The sequence below is a fragment of the Hydractinia symbiolongicarpus genome, chromosome 8 (genome assembly GCF_029227915.1).
Source record: "Hydractinia symbiolongicarpus strain clone_291-10 chromosome 8, HSymV2.1, whole genome shotgun sequence".
NCBI classification, from domain to species: Eukaryota; Metazoa; Cnidaria; class Hydrozoa; order Anthoathecata; family Hydractiniidae; genus Hydractinia; species Hydractinia symbiolongicarpus.
In genome coordinates this window covers 8,216,501-8,242,619 of record NC_079882.1, presented here as the reverse complement: position 1 = coordinate 8,242,619, position 26,119 = coordinate 8,216,501, and the positions used below count along the sequence as shown (strand labels likewise).

The 26,119-nt window shown below is 34.0% G+C and overlaps 4 protein-coding genes across 4 annotated transcripts; all 4 read left to right on the top strand.

The window, feature by feature from the left end:
- Window positions 1-469: 469 nt before the first annotated feature.
- Window positions 470-2,122, top strand: LOC130654346 (uncharacterized). The gene is made up of 2 exons (XM_057456907.1): window positions 470-1,282; window positions 1,471-2,122. Exons 1-2 carry the CDS (start codon window positions 553-555, stop codon window positions 1,854-1,856), a joined length of 1,116 nt encoding a protein of 371 aa, XP_057312890.1. The 5' UTR covers window positions 470-552; the 3' UTR covers window positions 1,857-2,122.
- Window positions 2,123-5,492: 3,370 nt separating this feature from the next.
- Window positions 5,493-8,158, top strand: LOC130654345 (uncharacterized). The gene is made up of 2 exons (XM_057456906.1): window positions 5,493-6,444; window positions 6,660-8,158. Exons 1-2 carry the CDS (start codon window positions 5,712-5,714, stop codon window positions 7,043-7,045), a joined length of 1,119 nt encoding a protein of 372 aa, XP_057312889.1. The 5' UTR covers window positions 5,493-5,711; the 3' UTR covers window positions 7,046-8,158.
- Window positions 8,159-14,791: 6,633 nt separating this feature from the next.
- Window positions 14,792-18,922, top strand: LOC130654344 (uncharacterized). The gene is made up of 2 exons (XM_057456905.1): window positions 14,792-18,197; window positions 18,381-18,922. Exon 1 carries the CDS (start codon window positions 15,270-15,272, stop codon window positions 16,710-16,712), a length of 1,443 nt encoding a protein of 480 aa, XP_057312888.1. The 5' UTR covers window positions 14,792-15,269; the 3' UTR covers window positions 16,713-18,197; window positions 18,381-18,922.
- A 3,161-nt stretch (window positions 18,923-22,083) lies between these two features.
- Window positions 22,084-24,783, top strand: LOC130654342 (uncharacterized). The gene is made up of 2 exons (XM_057456904.1): window positions 22,084-22,992; window positions 23,155-24,783. Exons 1-2 carry the CDS (start codon window positions 22,260-22,262, stop codon window positions 23,538-23,540), a joined length of 1,119 nt encoding a protein of 372 aa, XP_057312887.1. The 5' UTR covers window positions 22,084-22,259; the 3' UTR covers window positions 23,541-24,783.
- The last annotated feature ends 1,336 nt before the right edge of the window (window positions 24,784-26,119 follow it).

Sequence of the window (26,119 nt, the reverse complement as noted above, 5' to 3'; positions counted from 1 at the left end):
ACTGCGGCGCAAAAGCTCTTTCATTAATTACTAAATACGAAAGAGCTTCCAAAAGAGGACATTTAAACAAGCCCTCTCACTTAGAGTAAATAAATTAAACAATGCTTAACATGGATCAAGCGCCTATTCAAATGTACATTTGAGCACTTAGGTGACGCTGAGAATGCGTGCGAGTTCTTTTAAAGTATATTTTTGGACTCTGAGCACATGCTCAAAAACATACACGCCTAAAATCTATGATAAAAGAAATTGGCTAACCAAATAAATTGCCGTGAATAACAAAAAACGCAAAAAATCTATTGTTTTATATACACCTGTTCTTGACATAATATTTTTGTTTACATTTTTATTGTTATTTTTATTGAACAGCAAGCGCCTGAGAACTAAGTGTAACACAGCGCAAAGCTATTGTCTTTAACAAAAATGTTTTATTTCAATGACATACAAAAGTCAGGTTTGTAAAATAAACCATATCATAATCGCTTTTTAATCATTGAATAGCTTGTTTAGCTCACAGAAAAACTTTTAAAGAGACACAACAACATAAACAAAATGGCGCTTCTCAGTACAGTTAAAGAATCAAATATCGACAGCTTGTTTGATCGGTACAGTCGCGTGTTTATGACTCTTGTGTTGATATTAAGTGGTTTAATAATGATTGTGGAGTTTTATGCACATGGCATGTCGTGTATGATTACAAACGGGCACCCAAGCTTACACCTTCAAATCCATAACTGGTGCTGGTCAAACGGGTTGTTTATCTATAAAGAACTTGTTCAATTTCCGAACAGCAGCTTTTATCATGGATTACCTGAGAATCTATACGAAACAGGAATGATTGAAAATACGACAAGTACCTGTATTTTGTATGGATGGCGCAAAAACAAAGTGGAAGGTTGTAAAGCCATGACTCGGGAGTACTTTAGGCAATACCAGTGGCTTCCCTTCTATTTTGTCTTCCTGGCATTCTTGTATTACGCGCCATACTCAATGTTTAAGTTTGTAAATACAGATTTGCTTAGCTTACGAACCAATGTGGAGAAGCGTGTTGGGAAACAAATTACAGATGCATATTTTAATTACGAGGTTAATCCCAAATTTGAATTAAGGATTCGGACTGCATTGGGAATATCCGTGAAAGTTTTATACATCGTAGTCAACGTTTTTGCTTTTCGGTACACGGCATCTTTGTTGAATGGGGATTACGCAGAATATGGTCATGGAAAAGATGTTCGTGAGATAAATGGAACAAAGGTTACTGTGGAGGGGGTGAGATATCCAGGTAATTAAGATTCCCTTTTGAACACTTTAATTAGGCGATTAGGTTCCAGCTACTTTATATAAAATAGCCGTATTTTATATGACTTTTTAGTCTTTACATGACTTTTTAGGGGTGTTACGGGTGAACTTGTAGACTTATCCAAGGCTACCGACTAGTTCTATTATATTTTTCACAATTTTCTGACTTAGGGGAATATATTCTTCCGTCCAGAGGATTGTGCGACGTCCCAACTTTAAATACTATCAGGCACCGACACGATTTAGGTAATGTATTTTGTCACGTTGAAGCTGTTACTCTTTACCAACACATTCTTCATGTTCTGTGGCACTTGTTTATATTTGGAATAACAATTTCGGTTGTCGGCTTAGTAGCTCATATGGTGAATATATTTTTCGGTTATTGTTATTATGAGAGAAGGCATGGCCACAGGAGAGCGATAACCTTCCGCGAATGTGAATATCTGATGTTGATCAAGGAAAGAAATATGATATTGTATAATGATGTGATTCGGCAGTTAAAAGGTGAAAGTTATGGCAATCCAAATACAGACAGCATTGGCCTAGTTGAACAATAATTCACAAATCTCAAAAAAAAAACAGAAGCACTTAATAAGATAGAAAGAGTTTCATATGAAACATAAAACCTTTCGAACAATGAAAGACGTCACGTTCTTTAGCATTTTATTAAAAGAAATTGGTTGGTAGTAGAACTTGTGTAATGTACGTATAGTATTGTTAGTTTGTCATTTTTACTATTTAATGTCTTTATTTAATCAATCACGGCGTCGGTGGAGGGCCGTGATGTATCTTCTTGCTAGAATAATGAATTTTATTTCTTTTTCTTCTTCTATCGGCAATTTTTGCAACAATTATTATAAAACTCTAGTCGACCCAGGGTTTCTGAAACATAGTCCGACCGGTAACTTGGGATAAACCTTGCATAGCCAATAAATTTCTGCGTACGTCAGCATTTGTTCAAAGCAGCAATGTACGCTTAACACCTCGTTAGTTTAGTTTTAAAACGAATTTTATCATTCTGTTAGAATTCTCTGTTTGCCGAAAAAGAGTTACTGAACATGTCTTCCAATGTTCATGATTCAAGACGTCATTCTAGCAGGCAGGGAAGGTTGTACGAAATACCTATATATATGATAGTTAAATTTTCACCGGGTGAAATTGTTTGCCGTATTATTTGCCTAAACTTTAGCGTGTATTGATTTTCTGGTGCCAAACGACCTCAAACTTTTTTCTATTACCGAATGATAAAAAGAATTAAACAATGAAAAATCAACATTTCATTGTTGACTGTTTGAAAACAAGAATAATCTTCAACTGCGAGCTATAAGTTGTGAGACGCTAAGTCTCTCATTAATTAAGCAGAATTTTGTGTGTAGAGGAAAACGGTGCAAAAATTCTTTGACCTAAAATTATTTGGAATTTTGTGTCTGTTAACGAGCTATTCTTCCTGATTAAGGACAAAGCGACGAATTTAAATAGCGCTTTAGCTTGGACGTGTTGAATTTTAAAATATTTCGGGGTACCCACAAGTACGGGCCTCCTTCAGTTAATATATTATTTCATTGTATATTTTATTTGTGAAAAAATGTTTACTTTATGCTGCTGCAACATAAAACTTCAGGCAAAACTTTAATCATGTCGCCAAACCTTGTTTTTAAAGGAATGTGTTTTTCGCTTCTTTCGCTTTACATAAAACAATTTAACTGACATCTTTTGTCTTCCCTACGGAACACACGCATCTTGTGCCCAGAGTCTTGTGACCCCTGACTCTTTTTAAGAGAGTGGTTTTTTCACTGCTATGAAGGTCATTAATTAAAAAAGCAAAATGTTCTGGGAACGAGATTGGGAGTACACAAGACTTTTACAATTTTTTACAAAAGTTTGTCTTTGTTTTTTACATAAGTGCAATTTCTATCAGGCAGAAAAAGAGATCATAACGGATAAATGGCTTTATTAACTAACTCGGTCCGTTAGAGTTGGCAGTGTGCTGTTTGCACACGTTTAACTCTCTAAATTTTCCCGAGTTTCATGTTTTGTTTTGTGGGTTTGGCTACCCGCTGTACAATACTAGAATTATACTTGGCCATCAGCAGTCTTCGTTTTTTAAAATGTATATAATTCCTTAGGAAAACAGTTTAGTGATACGAAAAATGCAACAATTAGACACTGGAATTAGTTTGCGAAATTGTGAAACCATCTTTGATAGCTGAAGAATTTTACAATTTCTTCACAAAAGTAGGGTTAATCTTGTGATCAAAAAGAGGTCAATGTGCAAAATCCTTAAACTCGTATTTGACATATCAGGATAATAAAACGGAGAAAAAAGAGCTAAGAGAAGATAAATTAGAGGCAGCATTCCATTCTTGCAAATCAACAGAAGTCCTTGATTTGATCAAATTAGCAGTAATGTGATCTTGGAGAAAGATGTGATAAAGAGCTGGTTGATTAACACAACTGGATATATTTATAAAACTTAAAAATAGTTAGAGTTGCCCCCGTCTTTAAAGCAGAAGATGTTTATAAAATATTTAATTATAGACCAATTACGATACTCCCCTGCCTGTCGAAGATTTTAGAGAAACTCATGTAAGACAGGTTTCTTCTTTCTTAAACAATTACAATACTTTTTATAACAAGCAATCATTCAGTTAAGTCAAGAGAAAATATTCCCTTCATGTCAATAACTCCTTTAATTGCACACGTGCTTCTATAATTGACTCTAAGGGATCAATTATAGAGGCACTGTTTGTTTCTGATATATATCAATGATATATTTAGAGGATCTAGTGCTTTAAATTTTTATTCAATTTTATTTGCAGATGATACAAATTTATTCTTTACTCACAAAGATATAAACGTCCTTTTTGAAACTACTAACACTGACTTGACTAAATTAACTGATTGGTTTAAAGCGAATCAATTATCTCTCAACCTTTCTGAAAATGGATATACCTTTTTTAAGAAAATGTCATCCCTTTTTTGGTTGCCTGGATTAGTTATTGGTTTTGTAAACATACGAAGAGAATATTCAATAAAATATTTTTGAAGTTTTCCTAGACAAAAGTTTAACTTGGAGAGAACATGTTAAAATCAGTTGTAAACAAGGTTTCTAAAAGCTCAGGGATCTTATATAAAGTTTCGCTTTGAATAAAAACTGTTTAATTATGCAAACGTTGCATGGGGTAGCACTAATATAACAAAGATTAAAGAAACTACACATTAAGCAAAAACATGCCAGTAGGATTATATTACGACAGAACAAATGTTCCCATTCTAAACAACTGCTAAAAGAATTGGATGTTCTTGATGTACGTCAGCTAAACATTTTTCAAGTTCTTATTTTCAATCATTCCAGATTAAGAATTTAAAATCCCCAAATATATTTATCACACTGTTTAATAACTATCAACATAAATATACAACTAGATTCTCCAGATGACAATTTTGTTGGGCCAAAAATCAAATCTAACATAACAAAATTTTAAATATTAAACCATGGTAAAAAACTTTGGAGCATGCTTCTAAGCAATATGATAAAAACCAATCCATCTACAAAACAATTTAGATTGCATTAGGAAATCAGCTGTTACGAAATAGCTAATAACGAACGAGTCTTCTGCAGAAATAATATCACCTGTGATATTTTAACGCTTTCATTGTTGATCGTAACACCGTGACGCAAATGTTATTATATAGCTTTCAAAAGAGGAAATTTAAACGGACCCTCTCATTTAGAGTAAATAAATTAAGCAATGCATAACATGAATCAAGCGCCTATTCTGCTGAACATTGTTGTGTTTGAGGTTATCGAGACATTAAGTTCAGTTAATAATATATAGAGCAGCGTTCATACGTGTTTTTACTGCTTCTAAATACAACAAATATGTACATTTAGGCACTTAGGTGACGCTGAGAAAACGTGCGAGTTCTTTTAAAGTATATTTTTCGACTGTGAGCACATGCTCAAAAACACACACGCCTAAAATCTAAAACAAAAAATATTGGCAAAGCAATTAAATTGCCGTAAATAACAATAAAAAAAACCAATTGTTTTATATACACCCGTTCTTGACATAATATTTTTGTTTACATTTTTATTGTTATTTCTATTTGACAGCTCTTTTAATTTATTAAATAATTGTTTTACCTATAATTTCACCAAGAGAATCGTAAATGAATTTCTTTGTTTACTGCGATCCTTTCATAAAGGGGAGTGGGAAGAAACCAAAAGAAAATAAATGAGGAGAAAATAAAATAAAAAGAGCTATTGTTTTTAACAAAAACATTTTATATCAATGACATATGACAGCTAGGTTTGTAAAATAAACAACAACATCATCGCTTTTTAATCACTGGATAGCTTGTTTAGCTCACAGAAAAACTTTTAACGAGACACAACAACATACAGAAAAATGGCGCTTCTCAGTACAGTTAAAAAGTCAAACATCGACAGCTTGTTTGATCGGTACAGTCGCGTGTTTATGACTCTTGTGTTGATATTAAGTGGTTTAATTATGATTGTGGAGTTTTATGCACATGGCATGTCGTGTATGATTAGAGGCGAGGACTCAAGCACCCAGCTTTTTATCCATAACTGGTGCTGGTCAAACGGGTTGTTCATCTATAAAGAACTTGTTCAATTTCCGAACAGCAGCTTTTATCATGGATTACCTGAGAATCTAGAAGAAACAGGAATGATTGAAAATACGACAAGTACCTGTGTTTTTGGTGCGAGGCTCCCTCAGGAGAAAGTTGAAGGATGTAAAGCCATGACTCGGGAGTACTTTAGACAATACCAGTGGCTTCCGTTCTACTTCATCTTCTTGGCATTTTTGTATTACGCGCCATATTCAGTTTTTGAGTTTGTAAATACAGATTTGCTTAGCTTACGAACCAATGTGGAGAAGTGTGCTGGGAAAGAAATTACAGATGCATATTTTAATCATGACGTTAATCCGATATTTGAATTAATGCTTCGGACTGCATTGGGAATATTCGTGAAAGTTTTATACATCGTAGTCAACGTGTTTGCTTTTCGGTACACGGCATTCTTGTTGAATGGGGATTATGCAGAATATGGTCATGGAAAAGATTTTCGTGGAATAAATGGAACAAAGGTTACTGTGGAAGGGGTGAGATATCCAGGTAATTGAGATTTCCTTTTAAACACTTTAATTAGCGATATGATTTCAGCTCCTTTATATAAAATAACTATATTTTGTATGTTTCTGCGCATAATGACACCGCAATAGAGACAGCCAACTTTACACGACCTAATAGCGGTGCTATGGGTGAACTCGCAGATTTACCCAAGGCTACCGTTATACGGTTATTATAATTTTAACAATTTTTTGACATAGGGGAATATATTCTTCCGTCCAGAGGATTGTGCGACGTCCCAACTATAGATGCTGTCATGCACCGATACGATGTAGGTAATGTATTTTGTCACGTTGAAGCTGTTACACTTTACCAACACATTCTTCATGTTCTGTGGCACTTGTTTATATTTGGAATAACAATTTCGGTTGTCGGCTTAGTAGCTCATATGGCGAATATATTTTTTGGTTATTGTTATTATGAAAGAAGACATGGCCACAACAGAGCGATAACATTCCGGGAATGTGAATATCTGATGCTGATTAAGGAAAGAAACATGATTTTGTATAATGATGTCATTCGGCAGTTAAAAAATGAAAGTTATGGCAGTCGAAATACAGAGAGCATTGGCCTAGTTGAACAATAAGATTTCTAACGAAAGGATAATTTGCGAATGTCCGAAAAAACTTAATCGATTAATAAGAGTCTCATATAAAACATAAAAGCGATAAAACAAGTGGTAATATTTGAACAGTTGTAATCATCTTGCGTGCATTTTAACGCTTGCGTTAACCCTATCGACCTATGGCTTTTTGGTTTGTCAAGTACATGGGGGAGGGAGACCTTAAAATTTTCAAATGGTTAAAGCTCGGCTGGCCAGGGTAAAAATATTGCTGACACCATCAATTTTTCTACACGATTTTTTATGAGATCACGTTTTCTTATGATTTACTATCATAGTCAGCTTCACATGAAAGTGAACAACGTTATTCTTGTGCGAAAAAAAATAATTCCGGAAATAAAAATATGCGGAATGTTGCTAAACTTATGTGGTCACATCAAATAGAACAGGAATTCGTAAAAATAAATAGTTGACTTTTAAATGCAGATTCTTTCCCATGAGTACATCGTTCACGCGAAAATTTTATGATTTGATTGATAAAAAGAGACTGAAGTTAAAATAAAACAGAAATGGCCTACAAAATTATTTCTTTAAAAGGACTCATAAATTGCGTACGGGATTTTGCTTAAGGAAATTAGACTGAAAACAGCAATCTTTCTGACTTCGACAAGAAACCTGTTTACACCAAAAAATGTCATTCTAATTGCATGCAAATAACATGCGAATTGCCAGAAAAATAACGTTATTCTCATTGGTGTGAACCTGGCTTAATTGATTACGAGATTGCTTCGGATTTTGTTTGCTTTCGTACATAACTACTACTTAAAATATTACCTTTCGGACAATGAAAGAATTCACAAGTTTTTATTGTTAGTTTGTTATTTTTACTATTTAATGTTTTTATTTAATGAATCACGGCGCCGGTGTAGGGCCGCGCTCCATCTTTTTGCTACATAATGAATTTTATTTGTTGTTTTTTGCTTTTATCGTTCTCATTTGTGATATAATTTGTGATATAATTTATTTAACACTTTTCGACCTAGGTTTTCTTCAACATAGTTTGATCGGTAACTTGTGATAAGCTTTGCATAGCTGTAGTACATTAAGAAAAGGAAGAAAGATGTTGTAATAAATTTCTGCTTACGTCAGCACTCTCCTTAGATTTGTTTGAAACACTAATGTACGCTTAACATCCCGGTTGTTTAGTTTTAAAACGAATTATATCATTCTGTTAGAAGTCTCGGTTTGCCGAAAAAAAGTTACTTAACATGTCTTCCAATGTTTATGATTCGCAATTCATCCTAGCAGACAGGCAAGGTTGCACGAAATACCAATATGTATGATAGTCAAAATTTTACTGGGTGAGATTTTTTGCCTAAGTTTTAGCGTGTATTGTTTTTCTAGTGCCAAACGATCTCAAACATTTTTCTATTAATGAATGATAAAAACAAACAAACATTGAAAAATCAACATTTCATTGGTGAATGTTTGAAAACTAGAATATAGCTTCAACTGTGAGCTAGCTATATGTTATGAGACGCTAAATCTCCCATTAACCCTATTCGGTCCGGGGTTTTTCGAACATACTATGACCGGGGGGGGGCGGATTCCGCCCCCCCTCAATAACTTTTCATAGGGTTGTTCAAATTGAATCAAACTTGGCACACTTATAGTACGTCATAAAAGGAACAAAATGGCGCCAAAAAAATTTGCTTGCGTCAGCACATTTTCTGTGACGTCATCAAAAGCTTAAAAATTGTTAAAAATGCCACTATCTGCTTAAAATACAATTACTTTTGTTCTAGAGCGAATTTTTACATTCTGTTTGAAGTTTCTGAAAGCTAAACAAAAGTTATTTAACATATCTTCCGGTTTTTACATGGATCGGATGAAAAATTGCCAAAAATTGCCCGAAAATCCGTTTTTTTTCGATTTTCGGGTAAAATCCGACAAAATCGGGAAATCGGATTAGTCACGTGTTCAAATTATTCCAAATGATTTTTCTTGATGAAACAAAGTTGTGTTGCAAGTTTCAAGTTCTAAGGATAATCCTAACAGGAGTTATTATATTTTCCCCATTATAAGGATTTCATAGAGATTTTTAGGGGTAGTTTCGAGTAATGGCCAATATCAAAGCCTCTGAAAGGTATGGGACCTAAAAAATTAGCATGCAGGTGTCTAATAGATAAATGTTGAAACTCAGTAAGTATCATAGCCATATAACAAAGCACTCAGGAGTTATTAAAAAAAAACCGTCAGGGGGGGCGGAATCCGCCCCCCCCGGACCGAATAGGGTTAATTCACTAGAATATCGTGTCTAAATGAAAACAGTCTAAGAATAATTAGAAGATGCAAAGAAAATTTGAACTAAGCTTTAGTCGGAATTTTGTCTCTTTTAACGAGCTATTCTTTCTTATTGAGGACCAAGTGACCAATTTGAATAGCGCTTTAGTTTGGACGTGTTGAATTTTAAAATATTTCCGCGTAGCCACAAGCATGGTTGGGCGCCTTTATTTAGTATATTCCTTTTTGTATATTTCAGTCTTGAAAGTATGTTTACTTTATGTTGCTGTAACATAAAATTTTAGGCAAATATTTAATCATGTCACCGAAACTTTGTTTTTAAAGGACTTTGTGTTTCGCTTTTTTTTTCTTTAGATAAAACATTTCAACCGATGTATATTGTCTCCTTTTGTGGAATACACGAATCTTGTGCCCAGGGCCTTGTGGCCCCTGAGCCGTTATAACACATTGGCTTTTTCACTGCCACGAAATTCATTACAAAACCAAAATGTCACGAGAAATTTTTCCAAATTTTTACAAAAGTTTGTGGTTTTTTTCACACATGTGCAATTTATATCAGGCAGGAAAAAAAGACCATAAGGGACAAACGGCTATATTAACTAACTAATTCGGTGACGTTAGGGTTGCTGGTGTGCAAAACACACACATTTTAACTCTATAGAATTTTTTAGTTTGGCTAACCGCTGTACAAAAGCCGAACTACAATTGGCCATCAGAACTTTTCGTTTTTTAAGAAATATATGTTTCTTTGGGAACATAGTTTGTGGGTATAAAAATACAACAAATAGGCACTGGAATTAATCTTGCGAAATTGTGACACCATCTTTGATAGCGGAATAGTTTAAGAATTTCTTTACTAAAGTAGAGTTAACCTTGCGTTCAAAAATAGGTCACAGTGCAGAATCCTTCAAATTGTGTTTGACATATCAGAGTAATGAAATAGAGAAAAAAGAGCTAAGTTAAGATGAACAAGAAGACTTGTCGGATTGAGCACACAATCCAATCTTTTCTCGGCTAGGAGGACCTCCTCAAAAAGGTGGAGCACCAAAATGTAAATTGTTAGCACTCTGGGTTTCTATGGCTAATAGATCAACCAAAATATGGTCTTGAAAATCTGTTGATGCAAGAAAAAGAACTTGTACAGGAATATGAAATATACTTCATAAGATAAACAATTGTTAGTACACTATAATAAATACAACATTAGTTATATTAAAAATAAATGAGCAACAAAAACTTCTGTTTATTCCTTGCATTCTTGCATTGGGCATTATAGCCTAAATTTAGGCTATAATGCCCAATGCAAGAATGCATGGTGAAAGGGTATATATTATAAAATAATCAAATAGCTTATAAAACGATGGAAGTTAACTTCTAAATTTATAATTCTAAAGGTCACACCCGTTCAACATCACTGTATAAGAACTACTCAAGCATTATTTTAATGGATTTATAAGTATATCAGAAAATATAAACAACTGATCACCAGATTATTAAAGTCCAAAAAAGAAATCTACAGTCATATTGGCGCAACTTGCATTTCAAAACAAGAGAATAGTTAAAATCAATTTCAGTGTTATAATAAAAAAAATAATTTATAAGTAAGAAATTTAAGCTACACGATCCTGCATTTACAAAAAAAATTTTCCTAGTCGGATTGTCACGTGGTACAAATTTCGGTTGAGAGAAAACACAGACGTTTCACGGTCAAACTCTCACAAAAGAAGCTTTGATTAAACAAGAATTACAAGTATCGGAATTAAAGTAAAGCTAAACTAGCAAGAACTCGCCGAAAACTACACAATATGACAGGTTCGAAGTTAGAAAATAAAGAATCTGTGAAGAATTTAGCCCCTATTTTGAAGAGGTGAACGTGTAAACACCGTGTTTTCTCTCAAATCATATTAGCTACCCTGAAAAATACACACTTGTAAATGGTTTAAAAAGTATCACTTGACAAGAGCAAAAAAGCAGATGCAAACCAAAACTTGTTTATATATACAATGTAAAAATATGGCTATATATGGTGTTACTTCAACTTCACATCGTATTTCCAAATGTATTAAGAGACAATCAATATACGTGGCAACATTTTCCTTCCTGAAAATAAACAAACGACCCGCTGAAGGATTACGTAATTTTTTTATGTTAAAATCCAGTGAAATACACATCCCGCATTAATATCAAAGGGATGCCGGAACAATAGCAATTTGAATAGAATTTTAATGCACACTAAGATGAGTTCAATCTGTGTCCCTATTTCTACCTCTATGATTAAAACAAGGTTTTGTAAACATTCTGGATACAGGGAATGTAATACTCTTTATTCAACATATAACAGATTTAATTGTGGAAACCAAAAAACACAAACTTGACTAGAAGCTCTAAAGCAGCTAGCTATTTAATAAACTCTTAGGAAAAAATATTGGGGTCTGCAAAAATAATTTCATAATGTTTGCCATGTAACAACAGCGACAGGAATGTCGAAGGAGGATCTGTGACTTTATTGTAATGTTGCCCACACACACCTATTTGATATCCAGTAAGGAAACTGCTAACTAAGTAGGTGCTACTAATTAGGCAATTCTCTAATTTAAGAGTGGCAAAGCAATTTTTAGGTTAAATATACCGTTTTTTTAAGATCACAGTTTATCCCCTTTAAATTGACAAGCATTAAATATATGATTTTGCCTTCCTAAATATATAAGGCTATGCTCTGTATTAGCTATGTACACGATTTAGAAAAGGCATGGGAGAGATTTGTTCTTTTTCACTTATTAAAGCGATTTTCTGTAGTAGGTGATTCGAGCCACGTACGCTTTAAAAATAGTGAAAAACAAATGATGTAATTTACCAAAATAGGATTCCATGATTTTAGATTTGTTAATTTAATTAGGCATTCGTCATTAAAATTAGGCTAGATCATTCTGCTAATACACCCAATCATAGTGCCGTGTTCATCCTGGGCGCGCATCATATAACATTACGTAATGCCATCCCACAAAAGATGCGTCCGCAGAAATGGAGGCAACGAAAACATTAGTGCAGAAAAAAACAAGGCTAGCAAAGCGAAAAAAAGAAAAAGATCAACTAAAAGCTGTGTTATAGGTGCATGAACAGCCAATACCCCTTGGAAAAGTGAAGATTGAATGTTCAGTTGACGAGTGTTTATATCATCATTCGTGCTCGTGCAAAGTAGCGTTCGTTAGGGAAACATGTTATAGTTCAAATTACAAAGTTAAAAGATCGCTTTCTCAAAGCATAGATTAAATGTCTACTTTGCGTAATCCGTTTCTGAAAATTACTTCGCTAAACGAGCATAAAAGTGACAACAAAGATTGCGCATAGATGCTGTGCTTGGAGCAGTACGCGAAAGAAGTCAAGCTTTGAATGGATGTCTTATAAGTATGAATGTTAAAATAAAATTGTGCAAGTACAGCATGGTTAAAACACATTGTGAATAAATGTTGAAACCTGAATTTCCCCCACGTTTTTATTGTGAATTTTGTTTGTTTCGAACGTTTTCCTCCGTGTTCGCTTGGTTTGTTTACATTTTTACCTCCATTTTTGCGAGGGCATCAGGCAATACGTAATCACCTAGATGCTCACGCAAGTAAATATTGGGATTGTAATTCCATGTATTAGGAGTAGTACATCTAATTAGCAGTGTTCGTTTAAAATTAGTAAAATTAGTTTGCTCCTCTAACTGATATCAGTGAGTTCAACCAACCAGACGCTCTGCATGTGTTTTCTGTTTTTGTACTGATTGTTTTTATTTTGCATTAGCTTTTACAATATAGCTAGCTATAGTTGGTTAACTCAGAAAGTCACCAACATCTAGCTAGAAGGCTAGTGGATATAGTTCACAAACACCAGCTAGCTAGCTACTAATTAGAAAATACAAAAACATTTCACTCGTTTAACAAAATATATATCAACAATATTTATTTGCTAACTAGCTCTGCAGAGAAATATAAGTAGAGTATATTCTCACCTGTCTTGTTTTTTCAACTTTCTTCAAGTTTTTTTGTCCATTTGGAATAGAACCTGGCCTCGGTAAACGATGCATAACCAGTCAATGCAAATAAAAAAGTTTCGGGGAAGTTAGTTTTGGCGTATAAAAACTTAGCCTAAACTTCAGGTATGAACGCATCAGAGCTGGCTGCGCGTAAAAGATTGACCAATATGTTCATTTTTTATCCGGAGACGAAAAAAGGCTAAACCAAACACATATTCCTGGGAATTGTGTGAATTAGAGGCAGTATTCCACTTCCTGCAAATCAACAAAAGTCCTGGTTTTGATCAAATCAGCAATAATGTGATCTTGGAGGATGATTTGATAAAGGGCTGTTTCAATGAACCGAAATCACCACAACTGCGTATACTTAAATAATCCCTAGTTACAGACATTGTTCCTAAAAAGTTAAAAATAAACTAGAGTTGTCCTAGTCTTTCAAGCAGGAGATGTATTGTATTATATTTTATTACCCTGGTAAAAGGGCGGCATCAATATTTCTGAAAATCGCGCAATGTGATTGGTTAGAACTAACGTCATAGCGGGAAATATTCCACGGTATTGCCCGCGACCATAGCAACTGTGTTTAAAGTTTAAATATGGTAGCATTAAATGTAAGTAAACACGGAAAAAAAGTAAACAAAACGCAAAAAATAAGTGAAACTTACTTTTATATTTTTAAGAATTCTATGTTGCAGCTACAATAAAAACCTGTGATGTTTACACGATATACGATTTTAGAAAAAAAAACATATTTTTAGTTCGAATGTACGTTCCATATCGGAATAGTTTCTATAAAGGCATGGTTTCTACGTCCTGCTTATAATGTTATATTTTTTGTCGTAAAATGCAGTACCTGAATAATAATCCATATAATAACTGTTTATTTCAGGCAATACCTTCGAATACTGACCTCTGTCATGTATACTTTGACGCCGGTCAATATTCTCCGGTATTGCCCTCATAAACAGTTATTATAGGGTTAATATTATATTATATTATATTATATTATATTATATTATATTATATTATATTATATTATATTATATTATATTATATTATATTATATTATAATATAATATAATATTACAATTATTGAATATGTAATAATACATATTCAATACTCCCCTGCTTCTCGAAAATTTTAGAGAAAATCATGCAAACAGATTTTTTCTTTCTTAAACAATAATAATGTTTGTATAATAAGCAGTTATTCAGTTAAGTCGAGATAAAATGCTAACTTTACGTTAATAACATGTGGAGTACCTCAGTGGTCAATTATAGGAGCACTGTTTTTTCTGATTTATATCAGTGATATATTTGCTGATGATACAATTTTTTTTTACTCATTAAGATGTAAAGTCATTTTTGAAACTACTAACACTGACTTGACTAATTAGCTGATATTGGTTTAAAACAAATAAATAATCTCTCAACACTTGAGACTATGGAACGCCAAGGCTGCCTTATTCGATGATTTCATTCGGTCATAAAACACTATTTGTCGCTAATTGTATTCGATTTTGTTAAAATTCATTCGATTTTGTAAAAATTCATTCGATTATGCGCTAAATTCATTCGATTATGCGCTAAGTTCATTCGATTATGCGCTGAATTCATTCGATTATGCGATGAATTCATTCGATTATGCGATGAATTCATTCGATTATGCGATGAATTCATTCGATTATGCGCTGTTTGCATGTGATAAATTATTCGATGCGCTGAATTCATGCGCTAAATTATTCGATGCGCTGTTTGCATGCGCTAAATTATTCGATGCGCTGTTTGCATGCGCTAAATTATTCGATGCGCTGTTTGCATGCGCTAAATTATTCGATGCGCTGAATTCATGCGCTAAATTATTCGATGCGCTGTTTGCATGCGATAAATTATTCGATGCGCTGAATTCATGCGCTAAATTATTCGATGCGCTGTTTGCATGCGATAAATTATTCGATAGTTTTGGCGCCTCAATCAAAACTCAAGGATTACAAAATTAATATGGCTGACGAAAGAACACGAGCTATATTAAAGAAACTTGGATTGAAACACCTTATTTTGAAGTTTAGTGAAGAAAATATAACCGCTGATTTGATACCAAAGCTTTCTCTAAAGCATTTCGAAAGCTTAGGTGTAACAGATAATGGAGTTATAATGAACTTGAGGGTAAAATTTTGCAGCTTTGGTGGAATTAAACCACAAAAGTTAAAGTGGGAAAATGGAGGAGCTCCAAAATTCCTAATACCTGAAGAAGTCCTACAAAACCTACTCAATGACGGCTGTCTTATTTCGGAGATCAGCAATATCTTATGCGTTTCAGAAAGAACAATTTATAGAAGAATGGAAGAGTATGGGCTTAAAAAGCATAACTTTACAGAAATGTCTAATGAAGAGTGTGATTCAATTCTGAGCACTGTGACTCAAGAGTTTCCTAATTGTGGCGAAGTTATGTTACGAGAACTGTTAAGGGAACGTGGGATACGAATTCAAAGGCAAGTGCTAAGAGAAAGTTTGCAGAGAATTGATAAAGATGGTATTCAGTTTAGAAGCAAAAGGAGGCTGCACCGTCGAATCTATAACGTGCAAGGGCCAAACCACTTGTGGCATATAGACACAAACCACAAATTGGTGCGCTGGTATTTTATAACTACTGGGATCGTTGATGGGTTTAGCCGGTTACCTGTCGGTTTATTTTGCACCGATAACAATAAATCGGACACTATTCTTCAATGTTTTCAATTCGCAGTCGGCGAATATGGTCTTCCAAGCAGATTGAGGTGTGACAAAGGGAAGGAAAATGTTCTCGTAGCAGATTACATGCTAGAAAAGCGTGGAACTGACAGGCGAAGTGTGATAGCAGGTAAAAGTACACACAACCAAAGAGTGGAAAGACTTTGGAGAGACATTTTTAGTGGAGTGTTGTCTTATTTCTATAACCTGTTTTACTTTATGGAAGACAAAGGTATTTTAGATGCGACAAATGGATTGCATTTGTCTGCATTGCATTATATATATATGCCCCTAATTGTTGCTAAGCTTGAATGGTGGAGACAAGCATGGTCTACTCACCGATTGAGAACAGTCAACTCTTCTCCCATCAGATTGTGGGTTTCTGGACAGATGACCAATCCTGTGGGTATTGCCCCTCATGAGGTTGATCAACTTTATGGAGTAGAAGGCTATTTATCCACTGAAGAGGAAGAACCTGAGGAGAATGAGAGACCAATCTTTGTTTTTCATCAGCAGATAAGTCAAAATTGTTTTCAAGAGCTTTCAGAAACTATAACGGATGATTCTAAACATGAGAACAGTGGAATTAACAGCTATTTACGGGCTCTGGATATAATAGAAAAATATATCCAAGAATAATAATCTGACATTGAAAGTTGTGAATTTTGGTGTATTTTGATTGATTTATTTTTTATGAGTAATTTTTTGGATACATTCTCACTTCGCTTAATGTGAACTGGAAAATTAACTCATCAAAATTAAGTTATGAACTGAGAACCAAGTTCAGAATTTGTTTTGTTTTGAGGGCTCAGAAAGTTGTCTATGTTACATATATATAATCCATGTAAATAGTATATATATATATATTATTTTCTTCTTTACTTTTCTTCTTGTTGAAGAACTATATTAACTGGATTTGAATTGTTTTTTTGTTATTAACATGGTGTATATATATAAGAGCCTTTATATATGTTGTAAGTTTTATGTTCAAACAAATTCTTCCTGTGGCACCCTGTATCTTAAAGTAATTTGATTGCATCTTAAATGATTGAAAAGTTCTTTTTAAAATGCATAAAGCTATATTTCTTTAACAAAAAATATTATTATTTAAATTACAGATTTCTATGGGGATACTATCATATAATACTGTCTTTCTTCTTTAGCAACAACTAATAGTATACATGGCTTCTATCGAAAATATTCTTACTGACATAGGTTTATTAAACCTTCTCCCCCGATTTAATGAAGAAAAGGTGGATATCAATATTGTTATGGCTGCTACGGATGAGGATCTGAAACGTCTGGGAGTGCAAAGGTTGGGTGACAGGATCCGTCTTAAGGACATGTGTCGTCAAAAAAATTCTAATAGTAGGGAAGGCCCGTCCAGTAGAATCAGAGAAGAGAGAAGAACACTATTCGCGCCATATGCAAGACAGACAAATGGAAACTGCAGCAGAAGCAGCAGCAGTAGTAAACCAAATGGTAGATCAAAAAAAGCAAAGAAAAGAACTTGGACAGGCCAGTTTGTCTGCTTAGCTGACAGAACAAGAACAAAATTACCAACACCTTCAGAAAAGCAAGTGCTACATAATGCTGGCCTTGGTTTAAAAAAGATTTCTTTTGATATTGATGATGATGAGACTGACGTTTACACCAAATTAATGGCAGATGCACAAAACAAAGAGAATGGAGAAACTGAAGGTTTTCCAACTTTAAAACATTGTGGCGGGTTTGAGTTATTAAAATGTATCCCAAATTGCAGGATCCTTGAACCTTTGAATTGCAAACTAAATTCCATATCTTTGAAAGCTACCATAGGACAAGGAAAGATTTATATACGTCCAATTCAAAAGTAAATACATAAGGAAAAGATCTGTTGAGCATTGTATTTACATCTACACTCAATGAGTTTATTTATCATTATAATTAGTTATCATTGCTTTCAGATTGTGGAAGCCTTTCCTATCATGCTACACCTTTTCCGACCCAATCCTAATGCTACTTTCACTTTTAAAAAACTGGTCAACTTGCTTCAGCCAAAATGGGCAGCTGAAGGGTCAAACGAACATTACAGGCAGAAAAAGCTTTATCCGTCATTAATGAAATATTTGAGGCAAGCACATGGTAAGTGTCAAATTTAAATTTCCACGCGCTCGCTCCGCTTTTCTATAAACTAAATAGCCAAACATTTTTTATTTTGTATGAGCAGAGTTTCACAAAGGAAGCTGGCTTCTGCTACCTTAAGGGAAGAAATTATGTGCGGAAGAAATATCTATATATAAACTTTCTATTTTTGTTACTGTTTAGGTGGAAAACGTTCGGGTGTTTCGCTTCCCGATGTACTAAGGTTTGTCACTGGAAGTGAAGAAGAGCCTTTGTTAGGATTTGCACTGGCCCCTTCGATAAAATTTGTTCCGGTGATGGAAGAAGGTCGATTTCTTCCGACAAGTAACACTTGCATTAATCAATTGCAATTACCAATGGAAAGTAATGCTATTTCCCTTCCAGACGAAAACGCTCTGTTCGGTTTATATGACTTAGCCTTTTCTAGTCGATTTTTTGGACAAATTTAAAAGTCGTCGACAGTTTTATTATTTATGCCTATTAGGAACTTAACTCTTGTGATTAAATGCAAACATTTATGCTTTCTTTCGTTACCTTTTCACTGATTCAAAACTTATTTTATAATTGGTAGTTGTTTACTTGTAAACTTCGTTTTGTTTACGGTGTCCCTTTCCAAAGGGACACTTAATTTTTGTTTTATTCAGAGAGAATATTTTTTATATTTTAGCTCTTATCGTTTGTATTCATTTTCTTATATTATAGGAGAATAAATGTTCCGTAGTTTCTTCAGAAATTTTCGATGTACTTTGCAAGATTAGACTGACGCTTAATCGTAACACTATGGTAAAGTGTTCCCGCGAAATTGTTAATTTTCTAAGAAATTCAGAGGTTACCATTTTTTAATTTTAATTTTGATTGAGGCGCCAAAACTATCGAATAATTTTGTATTTTGTGAAATTTTTGTGAAATTATTTTATGACATTTTATACTGCAAAGTTACCTTTATGGTTGTTAGGATATCAACTTATTTTTTTAATGAACGGGATCGTTTTATTGCTGAGCAAATGTAGGATCATATGACTGAAAATAGTCTAAAAAAGTTGATTTTTTAGCTACATAGCTATAGCTAACTAGTTAGCTAGCTGACAGGTAAAAGTTCTAAACGATAGCAGGAAAAAACAAACGTAGCACACCCACAAAAATATTTTCTTTTTATAAGCCAATATAATATGATTTGTTTCTGTGACCAAGGGTAGTAGTTATTTGTGGTATTCCAAAAACTTTTATGGGGTCATACTGAAGTTATAAAATAACTTTTTCTCAGTTTTGATAAAATATCAACATGGTTGAACAAATGAGGAGCTTAAACGATTTCTTTTTAAAAAAGAATGTTGTAGTAATAAAGTTTTCATATTGATCAGCCTTCCTAATTTAATTTATTTCCCCTCGGCAAAAAATGACAGACGTGAACTGACCTGTTTCCCGAAAAAAACATTTTCAGCCAAAAAGTTGTTACACGATTCTAGCAGTTAGTCGTTTGAAGATCATTCAATATCTGATTATGATAAGGATTTTGTTGATAGTGAATTTTTCAATTCACCTATTTAGATGAAATGGAATTATGATAGCTCAGATTCTGATACACCTGTGTTAAGCGATAATTCTCAAATTTTTCACAGAATGATTTACAAGTAACCCTAACAGCTTGGGCTATTAAAAATCGTTGTACACAAGTGTGTGTTACAGAATTACATGATATTCTTTGACTAAATGGTCATTCTGAATTACCTAAGGACCCACGTACATTGTTAAAACGTCCTAGTATAGGAATGTTACGGTTGCTCAAACGTGTGGTAGACAATACGTATATATTGGCATTAAGAAGGGAATTAGACTCATTTTGAAAGATTTTCTACAGGAAAGTTATTCCTCCCAGATGGTTGACCTGCTAGTCAATAAAGATGGTGTGCCACGATACAAATCATCTAATACTCAATTGTGGCCTATTTTAGGTTAATGGTACCATACCTTTTATCATATCGATTTTTTGTGAAGAGAGTAAGCTTAGTGATTGTTCTGAATTCCTTCAAGATTTCTTGGAAGAATATGAACGTTTAGAGACACATGGGTTACAAATGGGGGAGGAAACTGTGTATGTTAAAATTAAAGTTTTACATATTATGCTCCTGCAAGGCAATTCATGAAGGGAGTGAAGAGTCATAGCGGATTCTATAGTTGTGAAAGATGTTTAGTATGAAATGCACCAGTTGTATTGATTCAAGTGTTGATTGCATAAATGATTATATGCATTTGGTTTGTTTGGGTGTTATGAAACGAATACTAATGTTCCTTAAGGAAGGTCGTAGAATCTGTAGATTGTCTTCTGGTCATCTCTGTCAGATTTCTACAAAATCGATCAATTTGAGAGGGATGTTGCCAACGACTTTGCAAGGCAACCGAGAGGACTATTGGAATTGAAAAGATGGAAAGCTACTGAGTATAGGCAATTCCTTCTTTATACAGGACCAATCGTTTTAAAGGGTATACTTACGGATGAAAACTATATTCATTTTATTAGTCTTTCTATTGCTATGCAAATTTGGTTCACTCCATTAAGAAAATGCGTAACAACTATCTGGACTATGCCAAAGACTTGATGATTTCCTTTGTAATAAATGATTCCAAATATTATGGTTCTACTTTTACAACCTGCAACGTGCACAATTTAATTCACCTTCAATGATGTACAACATTTTGGTTTGTCCTCAGATGAAAGTTCGTGTTTTCCTTTCGAAAATCATTTTCAGGTTTTGAAAAAGTATGTCAGGAATTCACGGAATCCCCTAAGTCAATTAGTAAAGCGTGGTCAAGAACTTGACACAAATACCTCAACTAGTAATGGTTAGAAATCGATCATAAGCAAAATTGGTATCAATGACAAAAATAGTTGGTTCTTACTGAATGACAATAAGTATGTATAACCGATAAAATGGAGGATGATCACTATCAATGTAACGTTGCCCCATCACGGTATTTAAAGTCATATTTTAATCGACCAGTTGAGTCACAAGTTTTTGATAAATGTGTAATTCAAAAGTCAAATGTTCCTTGGAAGCGAAAGGTTGCTAATGTGCATGATACTAAGCGTAAAGTTGTTTGCATCCTAACTGGTCACAATTTTGTTTGTTAAACAAATAACATGTAAAAGAATATTTTAATGTATATTGTTTGACTAAGAATTATTTTATTACTAAAAGCTTTCGTCTTTTTCAAAAAAAACATGTTGTTACAACGTTACTTTAAACGTCTTTAAAACTTCTTCGAACGTCATATACGCAACGTTGTTATGACGTGATCCTGCGGTCAGCGAAGAAAGCACTAGCAAACATCGTCGCCGCGACGTTGTTCAAACGTTACTGCAACGTTACTTTAAAGTTATTCTGACGTCGTTCAAACGTCAAAACGCAACGTTGTTATGACGTTGTCGTGCACCAACTTTGCGATTTTCATTCGCAACGTTTATGTTAAGTCGGTGCAACGTCACAGGGCGACGTTGTTACAAAGTTGCCGTGCTTACTGGATAGGCACTGAGGTGACGCTGAAAAAACGTTCGAGTTCTTTTAGAGAAATATTTTCAACTGTGAGCACATCCTCAAAAATATACACGCCTAAAATCTAAAACAAAAAAAATTGGCAAGCCATTAAATTGCCGTAAATAACAATAAAAACATAAAGACCTATTGTTTTATATACACTGCCCTCGACATAATATTTTTGTTTACATTTTTATTGTTATTTCTAATTGACAGCTCTTTTAATTATTTAAATAATTGTTTTACCTATAATTTCACCAAGAGAATCGTGAATGAATTTCTTTGCTTACTGCGATCCTTTCATTTTTTACCACCAGAAAGGGAAAGGGGAGTGGGAAGAAACCAGAAGAAAATAAATTAGGAGAAAATAAAATAAAAAGAGCTATTGTTTTTAACAAAAACATTTTATATCAATGACATATGACAGCTAGGTTTGTAAAATAAACAATAACATAATCGCTTTTTAATCACTGGATAGCTTGTTTAGCTCACAGAAAAACTTTTAACGAGACACAACAACATACAAAAAATGGCGCTTCTCAGTACAGTTAAAAAGTCAAACATCGACAGCTTGTTTGATCGGTACAGTCGCGTGTTTATGACTCTTGTGTTGACATTAAGTGGTTTAATTATGATTGTTGAGTTTTATGCACATGGCATGTCGTGTATGATTAGAGGCGAGGACTCAACCACCCAGCTTTATATCCATAACTGGTGCTGGTCAAATGGGTTGTTCATCTATAAGGAACTTGTTCAATTTCCAAACAGCAGCTTTTATCATGGATTACCTGAGAATCTAGAAGAAACAGGAATGATTGAAAATACGACAAGTACCTGTACTTTTGATGCAAGGTACTCTACGAAGGAACTCGCAGGATGTAAAGCCATGACTCGGGAGTACTTTAGACAATACCAGTGGCTTCCGTTCTACTTCATCTTCTTGGCATTTTTGTATTACGCGCCATACTCAATGTTTAAGTTCGTAAATACAGATTTGCTTAGCTTACGAACCAATGTGGAGAAGCGTGTTGGGAAACAAATTATAGATGCATATTTTAATCATGACGTTAATCCGATAATTGAATTATGGCTTCGGACTGCATTGGGAATATTCGTGAAAGTTTTATACATCGTAGTCAACGTGTTTGCTTTTCGGTACACGGCATCTTTGTTGAATGGGGATTACGCAAAATATGGTCATGGAAAAGATGTTCGTGAGATAAATGGAACAAAGGTTACTGTGGAAGGGGTGAGATATCCAGGTAATTGAGATTTCCTTTTAAACACTTTGATTTGGAGATGAGGTTTCAGCTCCTTTATATAAAATAACCAAGTAACTTTATAGCGGTGTTACGAATGAATTCGTAGATTTCCTCAAGGCTATCGACTAGTTCTATTATATTTTTCACAATTTTCTGATTTAGGGGAATATATTCTTCCGTCCAGAGGATTGTGCGACGTCCCAACTATAAGTACCATCCTACGTCGATACGATGTAGGTAATGTACTTTGTCACGTTGAAGCTGTTACACTTTACCAACACATTCTTCATGTTCTGTGGCACTTGTTTATATTTGGAATAACAATTTCGGTTGTCGGTTTAGTAGCTCATATAGTGAATATGTTTTTCGGTTATTGTTATTATGAGAGAAGGCGTGGCCACAACAGAGCGATAACCTTCCGCGAATGTGAATATCTGATGTTGATCAAGGAAAGAAATATGATATTGTATAATGATGTCATTCGGCAGTTAAAAGGTGAAAGTTATGGCAGTCGAAACACAGAGAGCATTGGCCTAGTTGAACAATAAGATTTCTAAAGGAGGGATAATTCTCAAATATCCAAAAAAACTGAAGCGATTAATAAAAGTTTCATACAAAACATAAAAACGATAAAACAACTTATAATGTTTGAACAGTTCTAACCGTCTTGCGTGTATTGTAAAGTTTGCTTTAGTACTATCAACCCTTGTTTTTTTGGTTTATAAAGTACCTGGGGGAGGAAGGGCTCTAATTTTCGAATGATTTAGGCTGCAATGGCCAAGGTAAAAATATTGCTGACACCATTAATTTTTCTACACATTACAATTTTTTATGAGATCACGTTTTCTTATGACTCACTATTATAGCCAGCTTCACATAAAAGTGAACAATGTTATTCTTGTGCGAAAAAAAATAATTCCGGAAATAAAAATATGCGGAATATAGCTAAACTTATGTGCTGACATAAAAAAGTATGAATTTATATGAATAAATAGTTGACCTTTCACTGCAGATTCTTTCCCATGATTATTTTATGATCCAATTGATGAAAAGAAGACCGAAGTTAGAATAAAACTAGAAATGGCCTACAAAATTATTTCTTTAAAGAGACCCAAAGAGTGCGTACGACTTTTTGCTTAAGGAAATAAGGCTGAAAAGAGCGATCTTTGTGACTTCTTTGAAAAAAGTTTCCTTTTCCAAAATTGTTATTTTTGCCTCACAACAATTCACAACAATTTTTTTCTAGTTAAAACTTTGTACAACAAAACATTTAGATAGTAATCAAGAAAGATCACGCGGTTTTACTTCGATGTTAGCAATTCGCATATTCTTCGCATTAAAATATATCAAAAAGTTTTGATATTAATGCGCATGCCATTTCTTATGTTAGGAATACCATGCGTAGAATATAAACATATAATAAAACAAATAAGAAAACTGTTTACACCAAAAAATATAATTCTTATATTCGAATAACATGGCTTCATTGATTATGAGATTGATTCAAATTTTGTTTGCTTTTGTACATAACTACTATTCAAAATATAATTTTTCGGACAATGAAAGAAGTCACGAGCTTTAGCATTATATTGAACTTCTGTAGTGTGCAATGTTATCGTTAGTTTGTTGTTTTTACTATTTGATGTCTTTTTTTGGTAAATCGACGACGGTGGAGGGCCGCCCTCCATCTTTTTACTACATAATGATTTTTATTCGTTGTTTTTTGCTTTTATCGTTATTATTTGTAACAATTTCTTAAAAAAGATGTAATATTTGTTAAACTCTATTCGACCCAGGGTTTCTTAAACATAGTCTGACCGGTAATTTGTGATAAACTTTGCAAAGTTGTTGTACGTCATAAAAAGAACAAAGACGTAGTTATCAATTTCTGGTGACGTCAGCACTTTTCTGAGATTTGTTCAAAATACCAATGTACGGTTAACATCCCGTTAGTTTAGTTTTAAATTTTATCATTGTGTTAGAAGTCTCTGTTAGCCGAATAAGATTTACTTAACATGTCTTCCAATGCTTACATGATAAACAACGCCCGAAATGTGGTTATTCCGATTTTAAAAATCAGGAAAACAATCCATTTAATGTTTGCTAAGGCGGAACCAATAGAAGTTGAAGAAAATAAAGAGGAAAAAGACGCATAAGTGGTGTTCCTACAATACCGTGGAAAAACGTTAAATGGTCTACCAAACAATTCAATAATCTCACAATTGATGCAGAACGGCGTGTAATAATCGGATCATTTATGGTGGCAGTAATCCTTTTTTAGCTGTCTAAATAGCTTAATTATTTACACTGTGTTTTATTTATAGCTTTTGTTTTACTATATCCTAAAATTATAAGTCTTAGTACATAATAAAATGATTTTACCGTAACATCAAAATTGCTGAGTCAGTAGAAACTTCTACTTAAAAGTGTGTCATAAACAAGAAAAAAATCGGCTTCTACGAGCTCCAACTTTTTATAATCCCGTTATTTTTCATTAGCTTCTGGTTTTAGCTAAATGGAGCTTGGGTTAACCCTGTTAAAACGATGTGCGGATTTTTTTTCTTCATTCATATTTTTTAAACAATAGCCTTTTTTTTAAAACTACAATCGTGGTCACAATATGTTGGGACAAGACAACGAATTTCGAAGTTCGCCACCACAAGTAATTGCGTAGGCTCATTATATATTAGATTCACACATCTCGAACTTGTCAAAGTTCACTTGTCAATGTTGAATGTGACTAGCAACTTTTCAACCCTCTCTGCCTGGCCTACTTGTGTGCAAAAGTGGCGACTTTGCAGCCTGTCGGCTGCAGGGTATTAATTGACTATTTGACTGTTTTCTCCATGTTTGGATAACGAGTAAAAAACAGCCTTAGTCTCAATATTTTTGTCCACGATTGTAGTCGTTAGCCCGTGGAAAAATCCACGGGTTCGCCCGTCGCAGCTAAGCTACCATTTTGCGTGACAGACAGACGGACGGACAGACGTATACGGGCATTATAATATAGATGAAAGATTCTTTGTTAGCATACCCCGCTGCATCGAACGCTGTTAAAAGAAAAATTATGGTTTCTCACTTTTTTTTTCGTAGCAAACTTCTGCATTATTCTCATCGTTTGTATTTA